This window comes from Ambystoma mexicanum, chromosome 5q (genome assembly GCF_040938575.1).
Source record: "Ambystoma mexicanum isolate Mex_15411 chromosome 5q, UKY_AmexF1_1, whole genome shotgun sequence".
In the NCBI taxonomy this organism is placed as follows: Eukaryota; Metazoa; Chordata; class Amphibia; order Caudata; family Ambystomatidae; genus Ambystoma; species Ambystoma mexicanum.
Window position 1 is genome coordinate 1,263,248,316 of NC_090933.1, and position 21,607 is coordinate 1,263,269,922.

Genomic DNA, 21,607 nt, shown 5'->3' on the forward strand with positions numbered 1-21,607 from the left:
GGGGGTGACCAACTCGAACAATGAACAATGTGCCTGGGCCCCGAAAACGTATTGCTGTGTTTTTATGATAATATTTGGTTTTATAATAGTCACTGTCTTAGGCCTTTGGTATTTCGAAGAAACTCATCCTTTAGAGTCTTTGCTGCCGACTGAAATTGTACCCACTGTTCCTACAGCTTTTGTACATTTGCATACTCTGTCACCTAGGGACTCACAGCATAGACAGAAGTATCACAATAATACATTGTTGCTTATAATGAATGCAACACATGCCATTTTTAATAAGACTAATTGTTGGGTCTGCTCACATTTACCGCAACATGGGGATAAGGGGCTAGGTTGGTATATTCACCCTTTACCTTTGACAACTGCTTGTTATGCTTCACTTAGAGCACTGTTCTTTGGCCGATGGAACGATAGCATCTCGGGGAACTTTGATGGAACTAATTTGAATAGTTTCGAGAAACGTGTTCTGACTCCCCTGGGATGCTCGCTTTTCGCAAATAGGAGTAAGCTTAATATTGCTTCTATTAGGCCTTCTGATAGACTGTCTCGTCCTTTCCAATCTTTCATTTCCTTTAAAATGGCTCCGATAGGCAATAAGGATGCAGTGCCTCCTTCTTACACTGTTAACCATAGCCCCGATTCAGTTTCTTTCTGCATACAGAGGAATGGCACTCGGTCAATGGGAGATTTTAAAGGTTGTGCCAAAGTTGCAAATTTGACTGGGGAAGACAGACCTTTGTATGTAGGCGAACCTGTCTATTTTGTTTGCGGTAATGTAGCATTTCCATGGTTGCCCAGGGATTGGCAGGGAACTTGTTATCTAGGAATCCTGTTACCTGGCGTGTTTATAGCAAGTACTGTAGAGGTTTCGAAGGCTCGTCCACGGCGGGACGAGAATGGCGACACTCCAGCACAGGTTTTAGGAGATGTAGCAAAATCATTCCTTCCATTCTTTGGGCAGATAGCGAATTCCGAGGATATCAGGAAACTAGCGAGAGTACTGGAGAGAACATTCAACCGGACCACAGATAAACTCTATAATATGACTTTAGAGCAGAAAGCGATCAGATTGGTAGCGCTTCAGAACCGGATGGCATTAGATGTCATTCTAGCTGAACGTGGTGGAGTATGTAAACTAGTGGGGTCCGCTTGCTGTGTTTTCGTACCGGATTCCTCCCCTACTATTTTTAAGGCAATACAGAATCTGCACATTCTTAGTTCAGAAGTGCATGTTCCCGAGGGAAATTGGGATCTTAGCGCTTGGTTCTGGGACTTCTTGCGGTCTTGGGGTTGGAAAGTGCTTTCAGTCTTGCTGATTATTTTGGGAATTCTGCTATTTCTTTGTTGTTGTATCCAATGTCTACCAAGTATATGTTCAATGCTAGGGGGATGTTGCGCTCAGGCGATAGGTACAATAGGACATAAAGTGTATGCCCCGGATAAAACCTCTAAGGAGTATGCACTGAAAGAGATCTTAGTAAAAGATCTAATGCTGATAGATATTTCTGACAGCTATTCAGGGTGTATGGACGATGACGCATGGAGTTATTTGCAGGGAGATCAGAAGTAGTTTAGCACTTGGCATAGACCAAAAGGAGGGTTTGTCAAACTAGAAATTATATCGTGCCTCCTATTGCTATGAATATATGTATATTGGCCTACGCCAAGCTGCTAACAAGCTGCTTATAAACTACATGTGAATAAATTCGCATTGCAAGGTCCTGACCTTAGAAACCATGTAAACTGTCATTTTGGGTCAAGCCGCCATTTTAGGTTTTCTTGCCCTATAAAGTCACCATGTGAGCTAAAATGGTAGCCTATGTTATTCAGAACAGAACTTGATTGTCATGACCTCTGTACAGCTAATGTATAACTTGCCTGCAGGCCACTTGTTAGGGTCATGAGCTGAGACCTTGTCCTTCTGCTGACCTGTGTGCAATGGATTACCTGTATCACCGAAACTGATCTATAATTGAATGAGAACACCTGCTTAACTATATTGTATAAATTAAGTCCCGCATTGTAATGTTAGGCCTAGAGCATACATTATTACCATTTCTTCTTGTTAATGTATAAACCTAAAATGAACTAGATTTGACCTGGCAAGGGACCCTAGAGCAGTAACTTATTTATGGAATGGTTAACCCAAAGGAGGGCTGAACAGCAGGCTTGAAATGTATAAAAGCCTGACTGTTTCAATGAATATTTGCACTCACTGAGCACACCGAACCACGCCGGAGTTCGCTGTGTTGTACTGAGGGTCGATAGCTATCTGAATTTTGTTCTGTTCGTTTGTAACAGGATTCAGTATAAAATAAAGTGCTTTGTATGTTCCTTTGTAACCTGTTTGGTGTGTTTCCTTTTTGGTTACCCTGCCTCATATTATTTCCTTGTTTTCACACTTTGACCACCTCTTATGGGCCCACTGGCTGCCTTGACCACCTTTTATGGCTCCACTGGCTGCCTTGACCACCTCTTATGGCCCCACCGGCTGCCTTGACCACCTCTTATGGGCCCACTGGCTGCCTTGACCACCTTTTATGGCTCCACCGGCTGCCTTGACCACCTCTTATGGCCCCACCGGCTGCCTTGACCACCTCTTATGGCCCCAACGGCTGCCTTGACCACCTCTTATGGCCCCACCGGCTGCCTTGACCACCTCTTATGGGCCCACCACTGCCTTGACCACCTCCTATGGCTCCACCGGCTGCCTTGACCACCTCTTATGGCCCCAGCGGCTGCCTTGACCACCTCTTATGGCCGCACCGACTGCCTTGACCACCTCTTATGGCCGCACCGGCTGCCTTGTAAAATATATGGAAGCAAATACACCAGGGATGCACACATAGCCTTCTGTGGTGGTACAGGATGTTTTGGAAACCTTTTTAAAAAAACAATAGGCATTTTGAAATATATATAAATATATATTAACCATATGGCTCTAGTGTCAACTTTAATGTTTGTGCTACATATTATTTAAAAGCTAATATTTTCTAACAAAAAATTTGCAACGTTTCATAGAAACATAATGTGAGATACAGGCAAGTACTTGATGCACACAAGACCCATCCTGGATTCCTATCCAAGGCCTATCCCTGTCGCTCGTCTAAGGCCCATCTCTAGCTTTCATCCGAGGTCTATCCCTGCTCAGCACCCAAGACACATTCCCTATTCCTCCCTGGATACCTGTCCCATCTTCTTATTGGGGTCCGACCCAATAGCTGGTCATACAAACCTTTCCATGGAAGTTAATAACATTACACTGATAGTTTGGATTGCCACAAAATATTGATTTCTTTACTTGCTTCTGGCATCATACACATTAACATATACCAGAAAAGGATCATTATAACAATATTTATTTATTTAAATGTTTTGCATTGATGAAGCACGCAAGGCGGCCCGGGAGCATTGTGGCGCTGTTACAGAAAGCTTCCTTAGTTACAACAGAGCAGTAGTGTCGCTTGTCTGTGGTTTTTTTGGTTACAATGAGCCAGATAAGCAACATTTCATGGCAACACTAGCAATGACTTAAAAAACAACACAGAAACAGTTAATGGTTAGGATGACAATGACAAGGTGGACAAAACAGAAGGTAAAGGATGAGCCCTGAGCTATCACGGTTCCGTGGTTACAATGGAGTATCGTGATATTTCCTGATTCATACTGCCGCTGTTTGCGTGGATCTTGTGAGGATGGGTGTGCTAATTGAATAGCTTGGCTTTGAGAGCTTCACAGGAGGAAACATGGGAGGTCTCATTCCTTAGGGTGGTAGGCAGGGCGTTCCAGTGTTTGGGGGCTACGAATAAGAAGCTGGAACCTGCGGGCCTTGTTATTTTGAATGTGGGGATGTTAAATTGATTAGAATATTGTGAACGTTTGGGTCTGGCGGAGTTAGCTAGGACCAATTTCTCTGAGAGGTATGCAGGGGCTATAAATGAGAGGCATGTATGCGTTGAAAAAGATACGTTCTTTGACCGGGAGCCAGTGGGCATCAAGCCTGGTGTGGGAGATGTACTCTTTTTTTCGGAATACTTAGCTCTGCCCTGAGAGTATTATTCGGAATGAACTGTAATCTGTGCAGATTTTTGGTTGAGGTGCCAGCAAATAGGACGTTGCAGTAGTCCAGGTTTGTCCCAATAGTTGGCTATGGCTATGGAGAGGCAGTTTTGCCTGGATAGGTAGGGTTTGACAGCATTAATCAACTTAGTTGTGAATGCCGCAGAGGATGCAATAGCGCTGACTTGGCACGTCATGGAGAGGGTGGAGTCGATATAAACCCCAAGGGTTTTAACTGCTGATGAGACGCTGATTTGTGTGTTGTCTGCGTTAAAGGAATTGTAACGTATATCAAGCTCGTTGAGCGTTTCCTTGGAACCAGCAATGAGGATTTCTGTCTTGTCCCCATTGAGGCACAAACCATTTTCTGCCATCCAAGTTTGAATGGTAGCATGAGTCTTGTGTAGTGTTTCTTGGTCTTTTTCGTAGGATCCTGAAAGGGGAAGGAGTACCTGGGTATCATCTGCATAGTTTGTGTAAGCTATGCCACAATTGTCCAGTTTGTTGAAAAGAGGTAGGTTAAGACATTGTACAAAGTGGGTGAGGTGCCTGAGCCCTGTGGGACTCCACAGTGGATAGTGAAGGGTACTGCACATGCTTGATCTGAGAACACCTTCATGGCTCTCCCTTCAAGGAAGGAGGTGATCCAAGCGGTGGCTTCTGGCAAGAATTGGGCTGCATTCATGAGTAGTCTGCAGAGTGTCTTGTGATCCACAAGATCAAAAGATGCAGATAGGTTGATGAGGAGTAGAAGAGCTGGCTTGCCTTGATCCATTATTTCCACTAATTGTTTTTTTAAATCATGTAGGGCAGATTCCATCCCGTGACCTAGGCGGAAGCTTTATCACCTTCCAGGAATTGCTGGATTTGGATGTCTGCTGCCTTATCTAGAATGTTCAGCAGGAATGGTACGGTGGTGATAGGTCTGTAGTTATTAGGTGAGGCCGGGTCTAAGGATTTTCTTTTTTAGTAGTGGGCGAATCCATGCCTCTTTCAGGCACGGTGGGACAAGGCTGTCAGGAATGGGGCTAGGGCTTCTGCGCAATCCTGGATGAGGTTGGCCGGGCAGGTATCACTCTTGCAGTTAGAAGGTTTTATATGTTTCAGGATGGCCAGTACTTCCGATTCTGAGACGTCTCTGAAGGCGAAGAGGGTCTTTACCTTGCTGTGAGATTTTTTTAGTTGGGGATGTGGGAATTTCGGATTTTGGCAGAGCATTACAATGAACCTTACTTTTGCTTTGCAGCAGGTTGATTTTATTCAGCTTGACTGCTTGGATGCTTTCGCCCCAAGATTCATCTTTTACAAAGTCTTGTGTGCTAGGGGCTGAGGTGGCTCATTCCTTGAAATGCCGAACATTTTCTTCGATATGAAATATCACTGTGGGTTTCTGTGCCTTTACAAAGCAGTCAGCCTGCAGCCTCATGCTTTATAGGGGATAGTAGACCTCTGTGACTTTTAATATCTGTATAACATACAGCTGGGGGTACAATATCTATCTATCTATCTATCTATCTATCTATCTATCTATCTATCTATCTATCTATCTATCTATCTATCTATCTATCTATCTATCTATCTATCTATCTATCTATCCCTCTAAGGCAGAAAGTCTGTTAGTTTGTTCCTTATACAATTCTACACCGTTCCACCGATCTGCACCACATTTGGCATAGTTACCTGTTAGGACCCTCTAGACATAACTGGCTACCTGGCATTTGCACACACCTCCCTTTTGCCCAGATTTCATGATTGCCGGAAATCGGTGAAACATCAATATGGTCAGTGAAAGACCGGACAGAGCTCATTTTAAGCGTCTCCATGCCAGGAATAAAGCTTAAATGTCCATGCGTGACCTTAAAAACCACGTTTCAAGGCCCTAGGATGCACCGTTTCTGAGATATTTGCACTGCAACACACAGCACTGCGCCAGGGTGAGGCGACAGGTGGGGAGAGCGCACAGTAGGCCCACGTACGTTGCAGCACGCCAACTTCCACCTCCCCTTCAGGTATGGTCCGGGGTATGTAAGCCAGCCACATGCGCCCACCCTCAGCTAAGTTTACTTCAGGGTGGAAAGCACGTCAAGAGATAAGCGACTCAGAACAGCGACCTACAAGATCATTGATTTCCAGAAATGTACGAGAATGTTTCTATGTGTGTCTATAGAACGGGTACCTTTTGCTAGTTCTAAATATAAGAACCTTGTAGGAAATATCCTGAACATCCCACCGCTGGACTTGAGATCCACATCATTTGTGTACGTTTTCACCGGAAAACTCCTTTTTGATAGACTTGACTCCATTCTTCACTTTGTAATATGTAATATTGACTGTAAAGCCGGGAATTATCAGTCATAGATATTTGGAAATGAATTGAGAATTGCTTTGTGTTTTCCAGGGCTGGCATGCGCTGTGGTTATTTGGAGTTTGTAAACATAGAAGAAGCAGTTTTGGAATGCTTACACTTAAGTGCTTTTTTTGGCCACCCTCCCGTGTTGGGCATGATCGTGATGGGTTTGATGTTGGATCCGCCGATGCCAGGAGAACCATCTTATGACAACTTCATGGCGGTAAGTGGCCGACCTCTCCAATATGACTGCAGAGTACTGTATGCAGGGAGTGAGTGAAGTTAGAATGTGCATCCCACAGAGGGACAGAGACAATAACACTGCACCACCTCAATCCTAAGGGCTTGGGCAGTACACCACCTTCCACACTGCCCCATCGGTAGAGCCCAAACCTTCTTAGAAAGGGTTAATCTGGCATCCTCATTGAATCGTTGACCTTTCTGCAGACACAGTCCGCAACCGTGCACCCTAAAGGGCCCATGCTTTTTTAAGCCAGGACTCCCCACCCACAGGAAATTGGATCTCTTCTTGTGCATGTTTCTGGGAAAGGTATGATGGAACCTTACACTTTTAGTTTCTATTTTCGAGACATGGCCCCATTAGGCTACCTGGCCTCCCTGCAGTGGCGTAGCCAGGATTGCTTAACAAGTGGGGCCTGAAGCTAATGTAGTTGGGTCCACCGCAGTGACATTAACATCTGTAAATGCCCACACAGTGGTGCCTTGCCCGCTCAGGCCTTACCCTGTCTACTCCTCTGCCTCCCTGAATTATGCATGCTCGCTTGCCCCCATTCCTTCCCGGCAGACACTACTGTTTAATCTGGGCATCTGCTCTTGAGGGGGTGGAAGTGAAGTGTGTTTATGGCACCCCGCTCTGCGTGAGCATGTGCTTATAGGCTGCAGATCCCGCAGGACTAAGTCCTCGCCATGGTCGTATTCAGCACCGACAGTAAAGCAGTTTCTTTCCCTTGGGGCGAGTCCATGATTTAGTGCAATGAGTATCATGTTGAGCCTCATAACTGCAAATAGTACCATGGTGCAGTGTGATATGTATGAAGCCACTGTGCTCACCGTAGGATTGTAGTGGCTGAGTGGGACGCGTGCTCCCTACCCATCCGGAGGAGCTAAGCGACTGCGAGAGAACAGCCCCGTAGCGATCAGAATGGCCAACTGGGGGGTGGGCACGGCTAGGTGAATAGATCGTACAATTCACTCTTCCCGCCCAATAGTTCCTTATCCCTTTGGATGGCTCATAAAGTCATACATCCGGGTTGTCGTACTTACCAATGTGATGGTGTCAAAGTGCCTTCTGAAAAGCATGTTCTTGTTACTTTCATTGTAACTTTCCCAGTACTTCCAGTTTCACAATCCCAGTTTGACACGCTCAACAGCCAATACCACTACACTCAGCTTCCACAATCCCAGTAGACTTCATGTTAGGCAATACATTGTCCACACAATTCCAGTACAGTGCCAGTGTACACTTCCAATTTGAAGAATATACCCACAGTTTGAACAATACCATTACTCCTCCCTGAATTGGGAATTTACTGGTATTTGGAAAGTGGAAGTGTAACAGTGTTCTGCTGGCGGAACGTACTCAGAAGCGGCAACATGGGAACGTACTCGTAGTATGCAAACTGTGGGTGTTATATATTCTGCAAACTGGGCGTGCATGGGTTTGCCAAACTGGAAATCTAATGGAATTGTGCCAACTGTCTATGAAATAGTATTTTCCTGGATTGTGAAAACTGAGCGTAATGGTTTTGGCCAGTCGGCGTGTGAAACAGCGATTGTGAAACTGGAAGTACTGAGGCAGTGATGATAATAGTAACATCAAAATGGTTTCTATACCTCTTGGCATCACATTTTGTGCAGTATTGTAGCAGTATAATTAACAGTTATTACTATTACTCGATTCAATGGCATTTGATTTATCCCTGGTTGAGTCCTCGAGGGATTTAAATCCATGACATGTAGGTAGGCCATATACTACAGATGCTAAAACTTTGTAGTGTACACGGTGTCAGCCAGGATGCCAAGGGAAACACTGACTATTCACACTGTATCCTTTCCCTCTCAAATACATGGGCAAAGATGCACCTTTAGCCTAGAACATTGCCTTGGCCCTAGACACAACCATTGCCCCAGGGTAGAGATGGCACTAACCTACCCACCCCCCATCAGCCCTCTGTGTGTGCTGAGATTGTCAGACAGCAAACTATTAACAGCCTGGGGACCAAAGAATAGATTTGCAGCGATATATGGTCAAGGGAACAGGCAGTACTAGGGGAACCCCCTAGTCCAAAGCTCCCGAGTGATTATTTTACTGTTGTAATGTGCTGTTGAGTGTGTGTGGTAAGGGAAGGAGATATGTTTTATAGTGCTTGTCAGTGTATGCATGAGCAGAGAGAATGTTGGTGTGCTAATGTGGCATGTTAGTGTGTGAGTGTATGTTAAGTTAAGGTTCCGCTCAGTGTCAGTTGAAGCCAAGCCAGCCTTGGTGATGGGAGCCAGTGAGTTCCTCTATTATAACAGCTTAAAGAGACTGACAATAAAGCTTATGGTTTGAACCTACTAAAGTGTACAGAAATCACTTTTCTACATTGGCGACGAGGAGACTAAGAACACGTGTGCAAAGCTAAAGAAGAAGAAGCAGTCTGTTGAGGGGGGAGCAGCAGAAAGGAAGAGGAACCACTGCCCCCAAAGAGAAGTAAGTCCCATCACCCACAGCAATAAGAAGGGGGAAGAGCAAGCTGCCCAAATGTGACAAGAGAGCCCAGGGAAAGGGGTGGCAGAAGCAACCAGGGCAGAAAGGAAGCAGGAGCCCCATGTTTAACCAGGGGAGACGAAAGGATAGCCCCAGCGCAGCATTCAAGGGTAAAAGACACACAAGAGAAGCTTAAGCCAGTGCAAGTGTCCCAGGGGTAAATGGAAGAAGAGCCCCAGAGCAGGGAAGATGAATAAGCTCCAGCCCAGCGCCCAAGAGAAAAGGAAAAGAGGTTTAGCTCTGGAATAGCTAACCATATGGACTGTATATCTTCTTGAAGGGAAGTTACAGAGAGAAGGGGGACAGGTACGACGAAGAGGAGACGTGTCCAATGTCGAGTGCTGAACTGAAGCTTTTGGGTGAAATTCAGGGTACCTCGCGCATACTGAAACAATATGCGCATGGGGAATAAGATGTTGACACCGGGTAATCAAGAACTTAGATTCACGTGATGTGTACGTACTAGAGGTTGAGGCGTTATTACGTACGGTACGTCTGCCAGAAAAAAACAGTCTCCTGGTAAGCTGGCGTGAAGGGCAAATGATTTTTCAGCTGTGTGGCGGTTGGGAGCAGGAGATGTGTTATGCTCCTAAGAGGACTGAAGACTGATGATGTCACACTAGGAGCAACAAGTGATGGCGAGAGTTGGAACGCCATTGTAAGCACCAGAGGAATGCTAGATGTTACCAGGACCGAGTTTCTGAACATCGCCGCACGTGTGATACAGAAGTACACTGAGCCGTAATACAGGACGATTTGATGCTTAACACAGTATCTGAGGAAGGGACCCTCATCTGCGTCGTGTACCTAGCGTCACAACCAGAAAGAAAATGTGAAACGGACAGACAGAGTAGAACGGAGTAAAGGGCAAGTGCTCTGCAGATGCAGAAAGGAGCAAAATGAAAACTTTGCTTCGATAAAGGAGTTGCAGGATCTTGGAGTGACAGTTCCCAGCAAGTATATGGATTTAAAGTATGTGAAGGTGTAAAAGGATGGCAATGTCTCTAGGCGATAGGGAGTCCTGCCTGCTGCTGCTGCTGATAAGGAGAGCAGGAATATAATTTTCCTGTGGGAATAGTATTTTCCCATAAAGGCAATAGTGCCAGCCGCCATTAGTGAGTAGAGGGAATACTATTGTCCAATTGAGGTCGATGGGAATTGATGGAACCCATAGATGCAAAGGGATGATTCTGCCTCCTGCAAATGACACTGGTAAGGTCGTGCCTGCAACCATTTAAGAGAAGTGGGAATAGTATTTTCCCAGTTGATAAAGGGGATCAATCCCACAGGTTTTACAGAGTAGCACACCCTCTCTAAAGGTGCAATGTTGTTGTGAGAATGTGATTGTTGTGTATCCACATGAAAGGGAGGTGTGTTGTAATGTGCTGTTGAGTGTGTGCGAGTGTGTGTGGTAAGGGAAGGAGGTATGTTGTATAGTGCTTGTCTGTTTATGCATGAGCAGAGAGAATGTTGGAGTGCTAGTGTGGAATGTTAGTGTGTGAGTGTATGTTAGGGTTCTGCGCAGTGTCAGTTGAAGCCAAGCCAGCCTGGGTGATGGGACCCGGTGAGTTCCTCTATTATAATAGCTTAAAGAGAATGACAATAAAGCTAATGTGTTGAAGCTACTAAAGTGTACAGAAGCCACTTTTCTACATTTACCACTGTCTGACAGTGGTCTACTGACCTGGTCCATAAACAAGAATGTCCCTTATTAAATAGTGTAAACTTAATACGGGTGGAGCCCGCTTCCCCATAATAAACAGCCTGGGGACAGCCGGGTATCAGAGAGGAAGCAATCAGGGAGTGTACTGAGGTTTGCAAACTGGGAATCTACTTGGGAAATACACTGGGATCTGCAAACTCGGAATGTACTGAGATTCCGCAAACTGGGAATGTACTGTGAGCCTGCAGAATGGGAATGCACTGAAATTCCTTAAATTGAGAACATTCTGAGAATGTAATTGAATTTGGTCAATTGGGAGTATACTGTGGTTGTCCAACATATTCTACTGTGATTCTCAAACAGGGAGTGCACAGAAATTACATTGTTTAGACTGGGAGTGATATGGGATTACATACATTTGTAGTGTTTGCGAATTATCAAAATGATAATCTGCTCAGATTGCGAAACCTGAAAGTGTATAAATGAGCAGTGGACTGAGAATTCTGACTGGAGGTGCACCATAACTGTCCAACTGTGGGTGTACTGGGATTGTTAACATGAGTGTGAACTGGGATTGTGAATATTGCCATAGACTGGGATTCTGAAAACTGGGACTAGGATAGGTCTCCCAAATAGGGAGAGCTTGGAGTGTGTAACAGGTAGAATACCCTGAGTGCACTGAGATTGCCCAACTGGTAATGTATTAGGATTGTTGATCTGGGAGATGTGAGTAAGTCCAAATAGTGAAGCCTTGAACTGACTAGGATCAGAGGGATGCTTTGGGTGGGAGTAATCAACCCACAGAATGACGCCAACCCAAGAGCTGGTTTATGGAGGTTCTCCAGCATCTTCCCCTCATTCCCAACCTTGTCACTTAGGTCACCAGTATTCCTCCAGGCACTAGGGGTGCAAGAGGGATTCAGATATGGACATTTACACCGAGGAGGTGTAAGGAGCGTAGAAGACAACAGGAAGTCGGTGGAAGGATAAGAGGGCAGGGAGAGGAAGGTGTGCAAGAAGGGAAAGATCTGGAGGAAGGGGAAGAGCGAGGGGATGGTGTGCAAGAAGGGAAAGACCTGTAGGAAGGAGAAGAGAGCACTGAGAGGAAGGTGCGCAAGAAAGGACATAGCTGGAGGAAGGAGAAGAGAGCAGGCATATGAAGGTGTGCAAGAAGGGGAAGATCTGGAGGAAGGGAAAGAGAGAGGGGGAGGTGTGCAAGAAGGGAAAGATCTGTAGGAAGGAGAAGAGATCAATGAGTGGAAGGTGTGCAAGAAAGGATGTAGCTGGAGGAAGGAGAAGAAAGCAGGTAGAGGAAGGTGTGCAAGAAGGGAAAGATCTGGAGGAAGGATACGAGAGCAGGCAGAGGGCAGTGTGCAAGAAAGGAAAGATCTGGAGGAAGGAGAAGAGAGCAGTGAGAGGAACTTGTGCAAGAAAGGACATAGCTGGAGGAAGGAGATGAGAGCAGGTAGAGGAAGGTTTTCAAGAAGGGAAAGATCTGGAGGAAGGATAAGAAAACAGGGTGAGGGAGGTGTGCAAGAAGGGAAAGATCTGGAGGAAGGAGAAGAGATCACTGAGAGGGAGGTGTGCAAGAAAGGACATAGCTGGAGGAAGGAGAAAAGAGCAGGGAGAGGAAGGTGTGCAAGAAGGGAAGGATCTGGAGGAAGGAGTAGAGAGCAGTGAGAGGAAGGGTGCAAGAATGGAAATATGTGGATGGAGGAGGGCCAGAATTGAAGAGAGGTTGGATGAGGGAAGGAAAGCAATTGCCAGCAGTTTAAGGTTAGTGAGCGGGGGTGATGGAGACATGAGTTCCTAAAAGCTCCCCAGCTTTGGCCAATCCAACAGAGCCATCAGGCAGAAGGAGAAGCACCAGGAGGTGGAAGGTGAAGCCAGTGTGGCCAAGAGAGAAGTGGAACCCAGATATCCTTATTCAGATGGTTAGAAGCCCAGTGGTCTGGAGACTGGGCTGGTCCCAAGTCTGTAGAATGCTAAGAATTAGAGTCTAGCAAACTAAAGAGAGGCTAGCCGCGAGCCGTCAATTGTAGCTGTTGGGGCTGGCAAACAAAGATAAAACATAAAAGAAGACATGCCTAGCAGTCTAGCACCGATGGCAGCTGACCCAGAGGCACCCCGGGTAAATAAGATCAATAGGTTCCCTTGAGGTCCAGCCCTGGTGTATGAGCTAATGGAAAATAAAGCCATGGATGAGCTCCATTGAGACAAGAAGGGTTTTAGAAACAGCCTACTAGGAATCAGAACGATTGAGAAGAGATTGTCCTTGAACAGGGGCTCTAGTGATGATGGTTTCAAAAGATACCCACTGAAAAATTATTGAAAAGCCTGGAAAGAAAGACTGTCACTAGAAACCATATACATCACTGGGAGCTTTGGAATCAAGCCTTGGCAATGAAAGCACAAGACTCTGAAATCCAGACCCTGAGACTATGAAGGGCTTTGTTTTTGGGCTCAAGTAGCACCAACCATCCTCACTATGAACTGCTATGGAACTTTGATCTTTTTCTCACTGAGCCAATCCTGAAATAGACTTGCATTGAACCATAGAAACCCTTTCCACATTTGTTTTATTCTGCTCATCCTCTCCTTCATTTAAACGAGAAGAATCCTCTTTATTAGTACCCGGCGGGGTTGTGGCTTAGGCCTCTCTGCCAACGGGGAGGCTCGGAACGGGGGCATTACCATACAGTGATCCAACCGCTCCGAGCTGCCTCAGTGTGGGAGTCTGCCATCTTCCCCTCCAGGTTACGAGGTAAGTGCTCCCCCTCGCCCCACGTTCCACCTCCCTCCCCCTCCTCCCTTTTCCACAGCTTGTGCACCCTCCCACCCCCATCCCACTTACCTTCTTTTTCCTTCTCCTGTGCCAGGAACACTACTGTTCCCGGCGCGTCCCGCTGCGCAACTCGCAGCCATGAAAAGTGAGAAGGGTCTACTTAGTACCTTCTCACCCTATCCATAGGGGCCATCTATTTTTTTTAAGTTGTGAAACTTTAAAAAAACTATTAGTACCCATGGTCCAACAGGCCAGGGTACTAATAGCAATAATCCCCTCGCTGCAGGTAATGCCCCGGGGCTTCACTCGTGGCTTCGCTCGGGCCTGTAACTATGGGCCCTGGGGTATAACCTGAAGCAGTAATGCCCCCCCACCCCCAGCTGGGGGTTATTGCTTAAATATATTACTTTAACTGACCGTAATTCCTGTTTGTTTTATAATAAAGCAACTTTTTTTTTCAAACACTGTTTTGATCTCCCGCTCTTTATTGATCCCTAGTCATGCTGTGACCGCCTGTAGACCAATCTCGAGCAGCAAACAGATATATATTAGCGATCAATGGAGATTCCTTTATTTTTTATTTAATTTTATTGTTTAAAGCTCTGACCTACCTGGAGAGCATCGGAGCGCTGTACATGGTGTGGGTAGCCAGCATTTGGGTCTGGCATCTTTTAACAGTACTGCAGTACTCTGAGTTGCGGTCTGTGCATCCATTGGAATTAGCCCTTTGTCAGGTGTTGTTGAAAAAGTCTGGTTTTGAGAGAGTTGTGAGATTGGAGGCATGTTTTCAAATGTTTATTCGGATGAACACATCCATCAAACATATACAGAATACACATACATGGCATTATAACATTTGGACATTGGCGCATAGCAAAATAAAATGCCATGATTGAACTGCACAAATTAAAAATCCATTTCAATACAAAAGAGCAGAGTGCGAAACAAAAAAGAGAAAAAAGACAATTCACAGGACAAGTAAAATACCCTTTCTAAAATACACAGCAAACAGCAATGCCCAAGCAACCTATGGGAAGTCAGCAGACAAAAGAAAAAATAAGGCCAGGCAATGTTGTCTCAGATTATACGTCCTAAATACGGGAAGGACAGTGGCCTTTCTATTGTCCTTATAAGCAGGACAAAACAAAATAAAGTACTTTTATTTTAGTTCCTTCTCACACAGTGAGAAGGGACTAAAGTCTCCACACAGGACAGCTCGCTGAGCCAGAAAATCCCTTCCAACCAACAGTATTATCCCTCAACAACAAACTGTTAAACCAGGCACGGGTGATCAGCCAACGGTCCACTTTTTTCAAACTCAAAATGAGATGGGGCTGAATGAGACCTGCCCGCGTAATAACAGCATGGGCGCTATTCAATGGGATAGACATTTCTTTATAATCCTGCTTTTCAATAACTTCTCAGTAACTGCTGAGACAAACAAGTGCTTATAATGCAGTGATTGGCAGATGGCAGCAGCGTAGTGGGTGGGGGGGAGCTGCGGGTGCATTCGATTCAGTCAAAAATACACTTATAAAAGAAAGCCAAGGGATTTTCTGCCAGTTGTCTTTGGCCAATTTAGACTTGATAACATGTGGTAAACTGTTATTCTCATTTGACCAAAGACATGGCCAAAAGGGAATTGGTGCTAACATCCATTGGTCCTCTAGAATGGCCCCTCTCAATTTGTTGTAGGCAGCAAAATAAGGAGCAGACCCCGGGAGACCCAGTAGACGTTTAAACATTTTATTTTCCAAGACTGTAACTCAGGTATTTTCGAGAAACCCCAAAGGGGGGAGGGGCTCCATACAAGACTGCTGCCTTGGCCTGGATCCCGTAAACCTTTAATATCAGATCCAGTGGTTGACTATCGCACCGAACCATGAAGCAGGAGGTCATCATCAATTCCTGTGTGCTAAGATGGGCTCTCCCCGTTACTACTGCTGAGAGGCGGACGCCTAGATAGTCAATATCCTCGACCCTCGGAATGACCGCTCCATTGCAAACCATAGATTTCATTTTCACAGGCCTCCTCGTCCCCGGGATACATACCATTTTATAGTGAACTTCATGGTGTTGATCTTCAGATCCAAATTGTTCAAATTGAGTAAGTACTAATCAATTTCTGAAAGGCCATTGGCATTCTGGCAATCAAACCGGTGTCATCGGCATAGGCTACTGTTGGAAAAACCCTGCCACCCACCCTCTGTAAATCCACCCGGGAGTGCACCAAGGCTCATGTAAACCATTAAAATACAGAGTAAAAAGAACCAGAGCCAGGACACAGCCCTGGCGGACCCCCTGGCCAACATCGAAGCACACTGTGCGTTGCCCCTCAGGCCCCCTTCGGACAAACGCGCAGGTTCCGCTGTGTAATTCCTTCAACACATTCAAGATGTCCCCTGGGCATTTCATGGACCCAAGCACAGCCCACAGCCTAACCCTGTTCCCTTTATCAAAGGCCGTGCTCAGGTACATGAATGCAAGATAAATGGCCTCACCCAGTGCTTTAAGTGGGCCGGGGCCTACCGGGGCCGGGCCCCGGCAGTCTCCAGAAAGTGGGGCTGAGCCGGGGCCCAGCCGGGGCCCCCCGTCCCACACAACATTGGCGGGATGCATTATCCCGCCGCGGCCGCAGCCGCGACAGGAGATGCGCCCGTCATTATGTCGGCCAAGCTGACAGAAGTGCCAGCCAGCCACAGCGACGCGGAGGCTGGCGGCACTTCTGTCAGTTAGTGTAACTCCCTCTGATGACCCCTCATCAGGGTCATCAGAGGAAGTTACTGTCCCTTTGTTTTCCCTCCCCAGGTCACTGACCCCCACGGGCTCCGTGATCTAATATGCAGATTATATCACGGAGCCCGCGGGTTCGCAGAGGGTGAAAGGTGCCTCGGGCTCAGTGATATATCTGCTCATAGCAGATAGATCACAGAGCCCGAGGTGCCTTTCTCCGTCGGCAAAGCTTTATAAAAGATGCCTTGAACTGTGTACGTTTCAAGCCATCTTTTATAAAGGTAGAAATATTTCTATGTTTATAAAAGACGGCTTGAAACGTGCACAATTCAAGGCATCTTTTATAAAGCTTTGTCGACGGACAAAGCCAGCTTGCGGTTTGTTTTGTCCGTCATCAACGCTTTATAAAAGATGCCTTGAATTGTTTACGTGTCAAGCCATCTTTTAGAAACATAGAAACATGTTACAAATATCTATGTTTATAAAAGGTGGCTTGAAAAGTACACAAACCATAGTAAGGTAAGCACACTGTGGTTTGTGCACTTTTCAAGCCACCTTTTATAAACATAGAAATATGTAACATTGCTATGTTTATAAAATATGGCTTGAAAACTACACACACCATAGTAGTATGCATACAAACATATAAATGCTCACATACATTTATATATTTGTTTGCGCACCTTACTATGATTTGTGGACTTTTAGGCCACGCCCACAATGAAAGCCACGCCCCAAACGAGGGCCCCCCCTCAATTTCTTACCCCACTTAAAGCACTGGCCTCACCCTTACAAAAAAACAGAATTTGTCACCAATAGATATGAATTCAGTGCCTGTACCATAGTCCCCATCCCTGGTATGAACCCGAAATGTATATCGGAAAGAAAGAATAGATTGTTCTGAGAGCAATGTTTCAATACCCCCAATAGCAATCTCCCCACAAGTTTTAAAGGTAGTGTCAAGCAGGGAGATTGGTCTGTACAAAAGAGGACTAGTAGGGTCCCCCTTTAAAAAATGGGAAAAATGATTGCAGACTTCCAAGAAGGCAGGCATTGGCCAGTCTCTAGAAAGGCATTAAAAGCCACAGTTAACAGCGGTGCCCAGATGTCACCCAGATCATAAAAAAGTTCTGCTGGGATGGCATCTGGGCCTCGGTCACAATTACGTGCCTGCTTTGCAGTGGCCGATGAAACCTCTACAAATGTGTAAAACGTAATGGTGAACTGGGATTCTGGCTTCAAAGGGCGGTTTGTACAATAAAACAAACTAGAGATGTGTTGAAGAGGTCTTGCTGCTGCGCTACCATTTGTTGTTTTTCAATCCAATGCTCAGCACTTTCCACTTCCCCCTTCCCCCTTGCACTTTGCCCCTTCCCTCTCCCCTGCACTTGCATGTTCTCCATGTCACTGGGCCTAGTAAGATCATTGTTTTTCTTCTCCCTTGTTCTCCTCCCTTGCCTCGTCGCGCTCTGAAACACATGTGTATGAGCGCGATACGAATAAAATAACAATATCAATATCAATACCAGTCATAACTCAATAAAAGCCATTCAGAGACGTAATTCAGCCGGCTGTGAGAATTTTCTATGCCACCGATGATTAGTTAGCATAGAAAGACTCAGAGTTCGTCCATCGTGAACACCTTCATAGAAGGCCAAGCGTTACACAATAATTCTGTTCTGATATGCCTGAAACACATGATTTTTCTTTGTCACAATGACTCAGACTATTCCTTATTTCAGTAAACACAAGGCATATTTTGCAACTTTAAGAACTGGCTTAGAAGCAGTTTGGATGACGCATTGCTCTAGACAGCCAGCCAAGGACATGGATTAGCGCTCTGGTTTTTCATTGGCCAATTTCTCTATCTTATCTTTTTCTGACTTTAAGGCCAGTTTCATTTGTGAGCAGCGCCGTTGAAGACAGTATATTCCTACCATTTAAACTGCTAGATCACGGCACCTTGGCTTCCGTCCATGCCTTCCCATTTCTCAATAATCTTGTCTTGAGTTGCTACTTGTCTGAGCTTCCCACACAGCCCTGTATTTCAGGGGTGTTCAGCAATTTGAATCTTCATGTGGTTTTGAAACCTGCATTTGTTTCTAATGCATGATATGGCTTTTGCTATCACATGGGCCTTATTCTGATATGTTTTCCTAATGTCTATTGAGTGTGGGTAATATTTCTTCATATCTAAACACAGTTTGGCCTAATGGCTGTGTTATTTTGTAATAAAGACATATCTGCTCTGTCTCTTATGCAGTCATAGGTGAGATGACATCACTTACTTCTGTAATCCTTGGCTCACACTGTGTTTAGTTTCACTATTTCTGTTTATGGTATGGATAATACAGTTCTTGGAGTGCATAACTCTTCTCATATTTACAGTATTGGACCAGCGGGCAGGACAAAGGCTCAAAATGACATGTTCACCTGTCTGTCACCAGTGGGAGAGAGAGGATACTCCTCTTCAAAGGTGCTCCACCCACACTTGTGCGTCTACATGGGTTCCCTTGGTCCTGTTAGCAATTGTATAGATCGGATCCCCCATTCACAAATTCCCAAAATTGTTTGGAGTTGTGGGTGGAAACAGCCTCCGGTAGACCCCCCTACCCCCATGCTTCCTCATCCAGCTCAATTTTCCGCTTTTCCAGAGCTTCCCGGTATCTTGCTCTTGCCCGGATGGTGTCACTTTTGGAGCGGCCTGGGGATTTTAGAGCCCCCAAAAGCATATTTTTTTCAGAAACGCAAGCTTCATTAAACCAACCCTTCTTGCCGTGCCTCGCCTTCCTCTTGCTTTTCTGCACAAATCCCTTAGAAAATGCCCCCAAGAGATCAACAGAACTGGATACTACATGTGAGATATTACCAGGATAATGTAGTATGGCCAGGATGCGTGTGCTCTGCCAGAATTTTGCAATGCAGGTTGTAATCTGAAAATGTAGCCAACTAACTCGCCTATTAGGCATTGTATCAACCTCTGCTAGATTTGGAAAATTGGAGAATTGTGGGAGCATTCCCAGCCGACACTGGGATTGTGTTCCAGAGGATGGGTGTGTGACATAGAGAAGGCTGTTTGCGGGTACTGCAGTGGGTGGACGGGTTTAAGTTTGCGATGGGTGGCGATTCAGAGCCAGGCTGTTTGGGCCTTCTTGGTTATGTGTTTCTGGAAGGACAGGCTGCTGTCAATGGTGAAGCCTAAATGAGTGTGAAGTTGTGGATCAAATCCTTCTATGCACTTATCATTGAGCCATTGTTTGACCGGTTGTTGTTTAGCGGGCAGAATGATGAGGACAAATTCTGTCTTGGATGGGTTTAGTTTGAGGTAGACAGTGGACATCCTGGGTTGGATGATGGCTAGGTAACCACAGAGACGAATAATGTCCTGCGCATTAAATTAATGCTACCCAAAAAATACTTGATGATCTTGAAGGATTACATATGTGCACATAAGTGGGGTTCCTGAAGGTGATAAAGGGCTAAGGACCCACCTTCATGTCCAAACCCATGGTGGAAAGTTAAAACCTTTGTACAAAAACAGACCCTTCACTTCTATATGCAAATACCAGAATGATGGCTTAGTAGAATGATGCAATCAAACCTCGAATAATCAGTTGCACAAGCGAATAGCGAAAGATGGTAAGAACGGAACAACCTATAAAATGGGCACTTTGTGTGGTCCAGAAATCCCTGAGATCGTCAACATTATTTTCACCCTTTGAGTTGGTTTTGGATGAGAACCAAGATGTGCTGGACACGCCCAAGGAAGGTTGGGAGGTTCAGGATAACAAAGCAGCCCACTTTGCTCAATGCACCACTGCCTGGATTATCTGGTCCATAAAGTGATCCATCACGATCCTAAACAAGCCCACATTAAACGAAAGAGTATACAATGAGGAAAATAAACTACAGAACCTCTGCATCAGGTGTGATGTACTGGTGCCCCTCCCACCTCAGAAAATGAACTGTTGGCCCCGTGGCAGGGACCATACAGGTTGATCTGAATTGAGGAGAACGACCGGGAAACCACTGAAAACCTTTGCAAATATACCTGTTAGAAGGAATGAAAGAAGAGGAGCCAGCAGTTGTAGCTTCTGCAAAGAAACCAGAGAAGACCAAAGTCATGGAGGAAGACCCCCACAACTTAATTCCTGGTGGACTGACTCCTTACCAGACACAAGACCTACATGGCTATGTACCTGGTTTGCAGAGGTGCTCCCGGACGAACCCGAAAAAAGTACAAGGATTCTTCGACCCCATCCACACTGCCCCTGGCAAGTTGGTGCAATTGAGGCTCTACCAGACCTGTATCCAGGTGATCCAATGTGAAATGTAGAACAAGCATGACCTGCGGGTGATCACGTGCTCCCAAAGTTAGTAGTCTTCCCCATTTTCACTAGTGTGGAAACCAGATGGTAGCAGATGTTTCTGTAAGGTCTTCTGAAAAGTCAATGAAATATCTCAGTTTTACGCCCATCCAACACTGCAAATAGATGAAATGATTGAAAAGGTCGAAGACTCCAACTACTTTTTTACCAAAGGATGCTCGCAAGTCCCCAGGGAGCCTGAGGAAAAATAGAATTCTGCCTCTCAACCCCAGAGAGCCTCTTGGAGTTTCTCATGCTCCCCTTGGCAATACACAGGGCCCGGCTACTTTGCAGTGTCTTATGAGCTTCCCTTTGTGACCTTATCGGGAGTTACACAGGGGACACAGAGATGATACTGCCATCCACGGCACGACCTGGTAGGATCTGATGAGGTGACTCTGTCTCGTGGCCCATACTCTTAGGAAACCTGGCTTATTCGTTAGTCCATTGAAATATCCTTTGGCGCAGCCCACGCTCAAGTACTACATGATGCTACATTGGAAAGCGCACGCAACCTCATGCGGGTAAAGGGAAGGATATCCATGGAATCCCCTTTACATGGCGAGGAATGGACTAAAGGCATTCCCGGGACTTGTAGCATATTAGGCCCTTCGTCCCTCTAAGAACCAGCCTTTTTTGATGCTCAATCTTGGTGTCATGGTGCTGAATGGTGTGCTTTCTTTACACGGGCGCCATCTTTGAAGTAAAAGGGCTTACAGGTGTCTGTCCACTGAATCATGATTCCTGGAAAATGTACACGAGTCCACATTATACAATGAGGCCTGTCCTGTTTTGCATGCTTAATTGTGCCTCTACCCCATGGACATGAGGGGAATCTTACTTTTTGCCCAGTGAATATGACGTTTACCACAGTTAA

At 45.6% G+C, this 21,607-nt stretch overlaps 1 protein-coding gene across 3 annotated transcripts in view; it reads left to right on the forward strand.

Moving 5' to 3' along the window:
- The window catches only part of LOC138498002 (alanine aminotransferase 2-like), a 248,218-nt gene that overhangs the window by 183,802 nt on the left and 42,809 nt on the right, over window positions 1–21,607 (forward strand). For all 3 annotated transcript variants that reach the window (XM_069621781.1, XM_069621779.1, XM_069621780.1), the window contains exon 8: window positions 6,464–6,635. In XM_069621781.1, coding sequence (XP_069477882.1) covers window positions 6,464–6,635 — 172 coding nt within the window. The remainder of the gene's footprint in view (window positions 1–6,463; window positions 6,636–21,607) is intronic.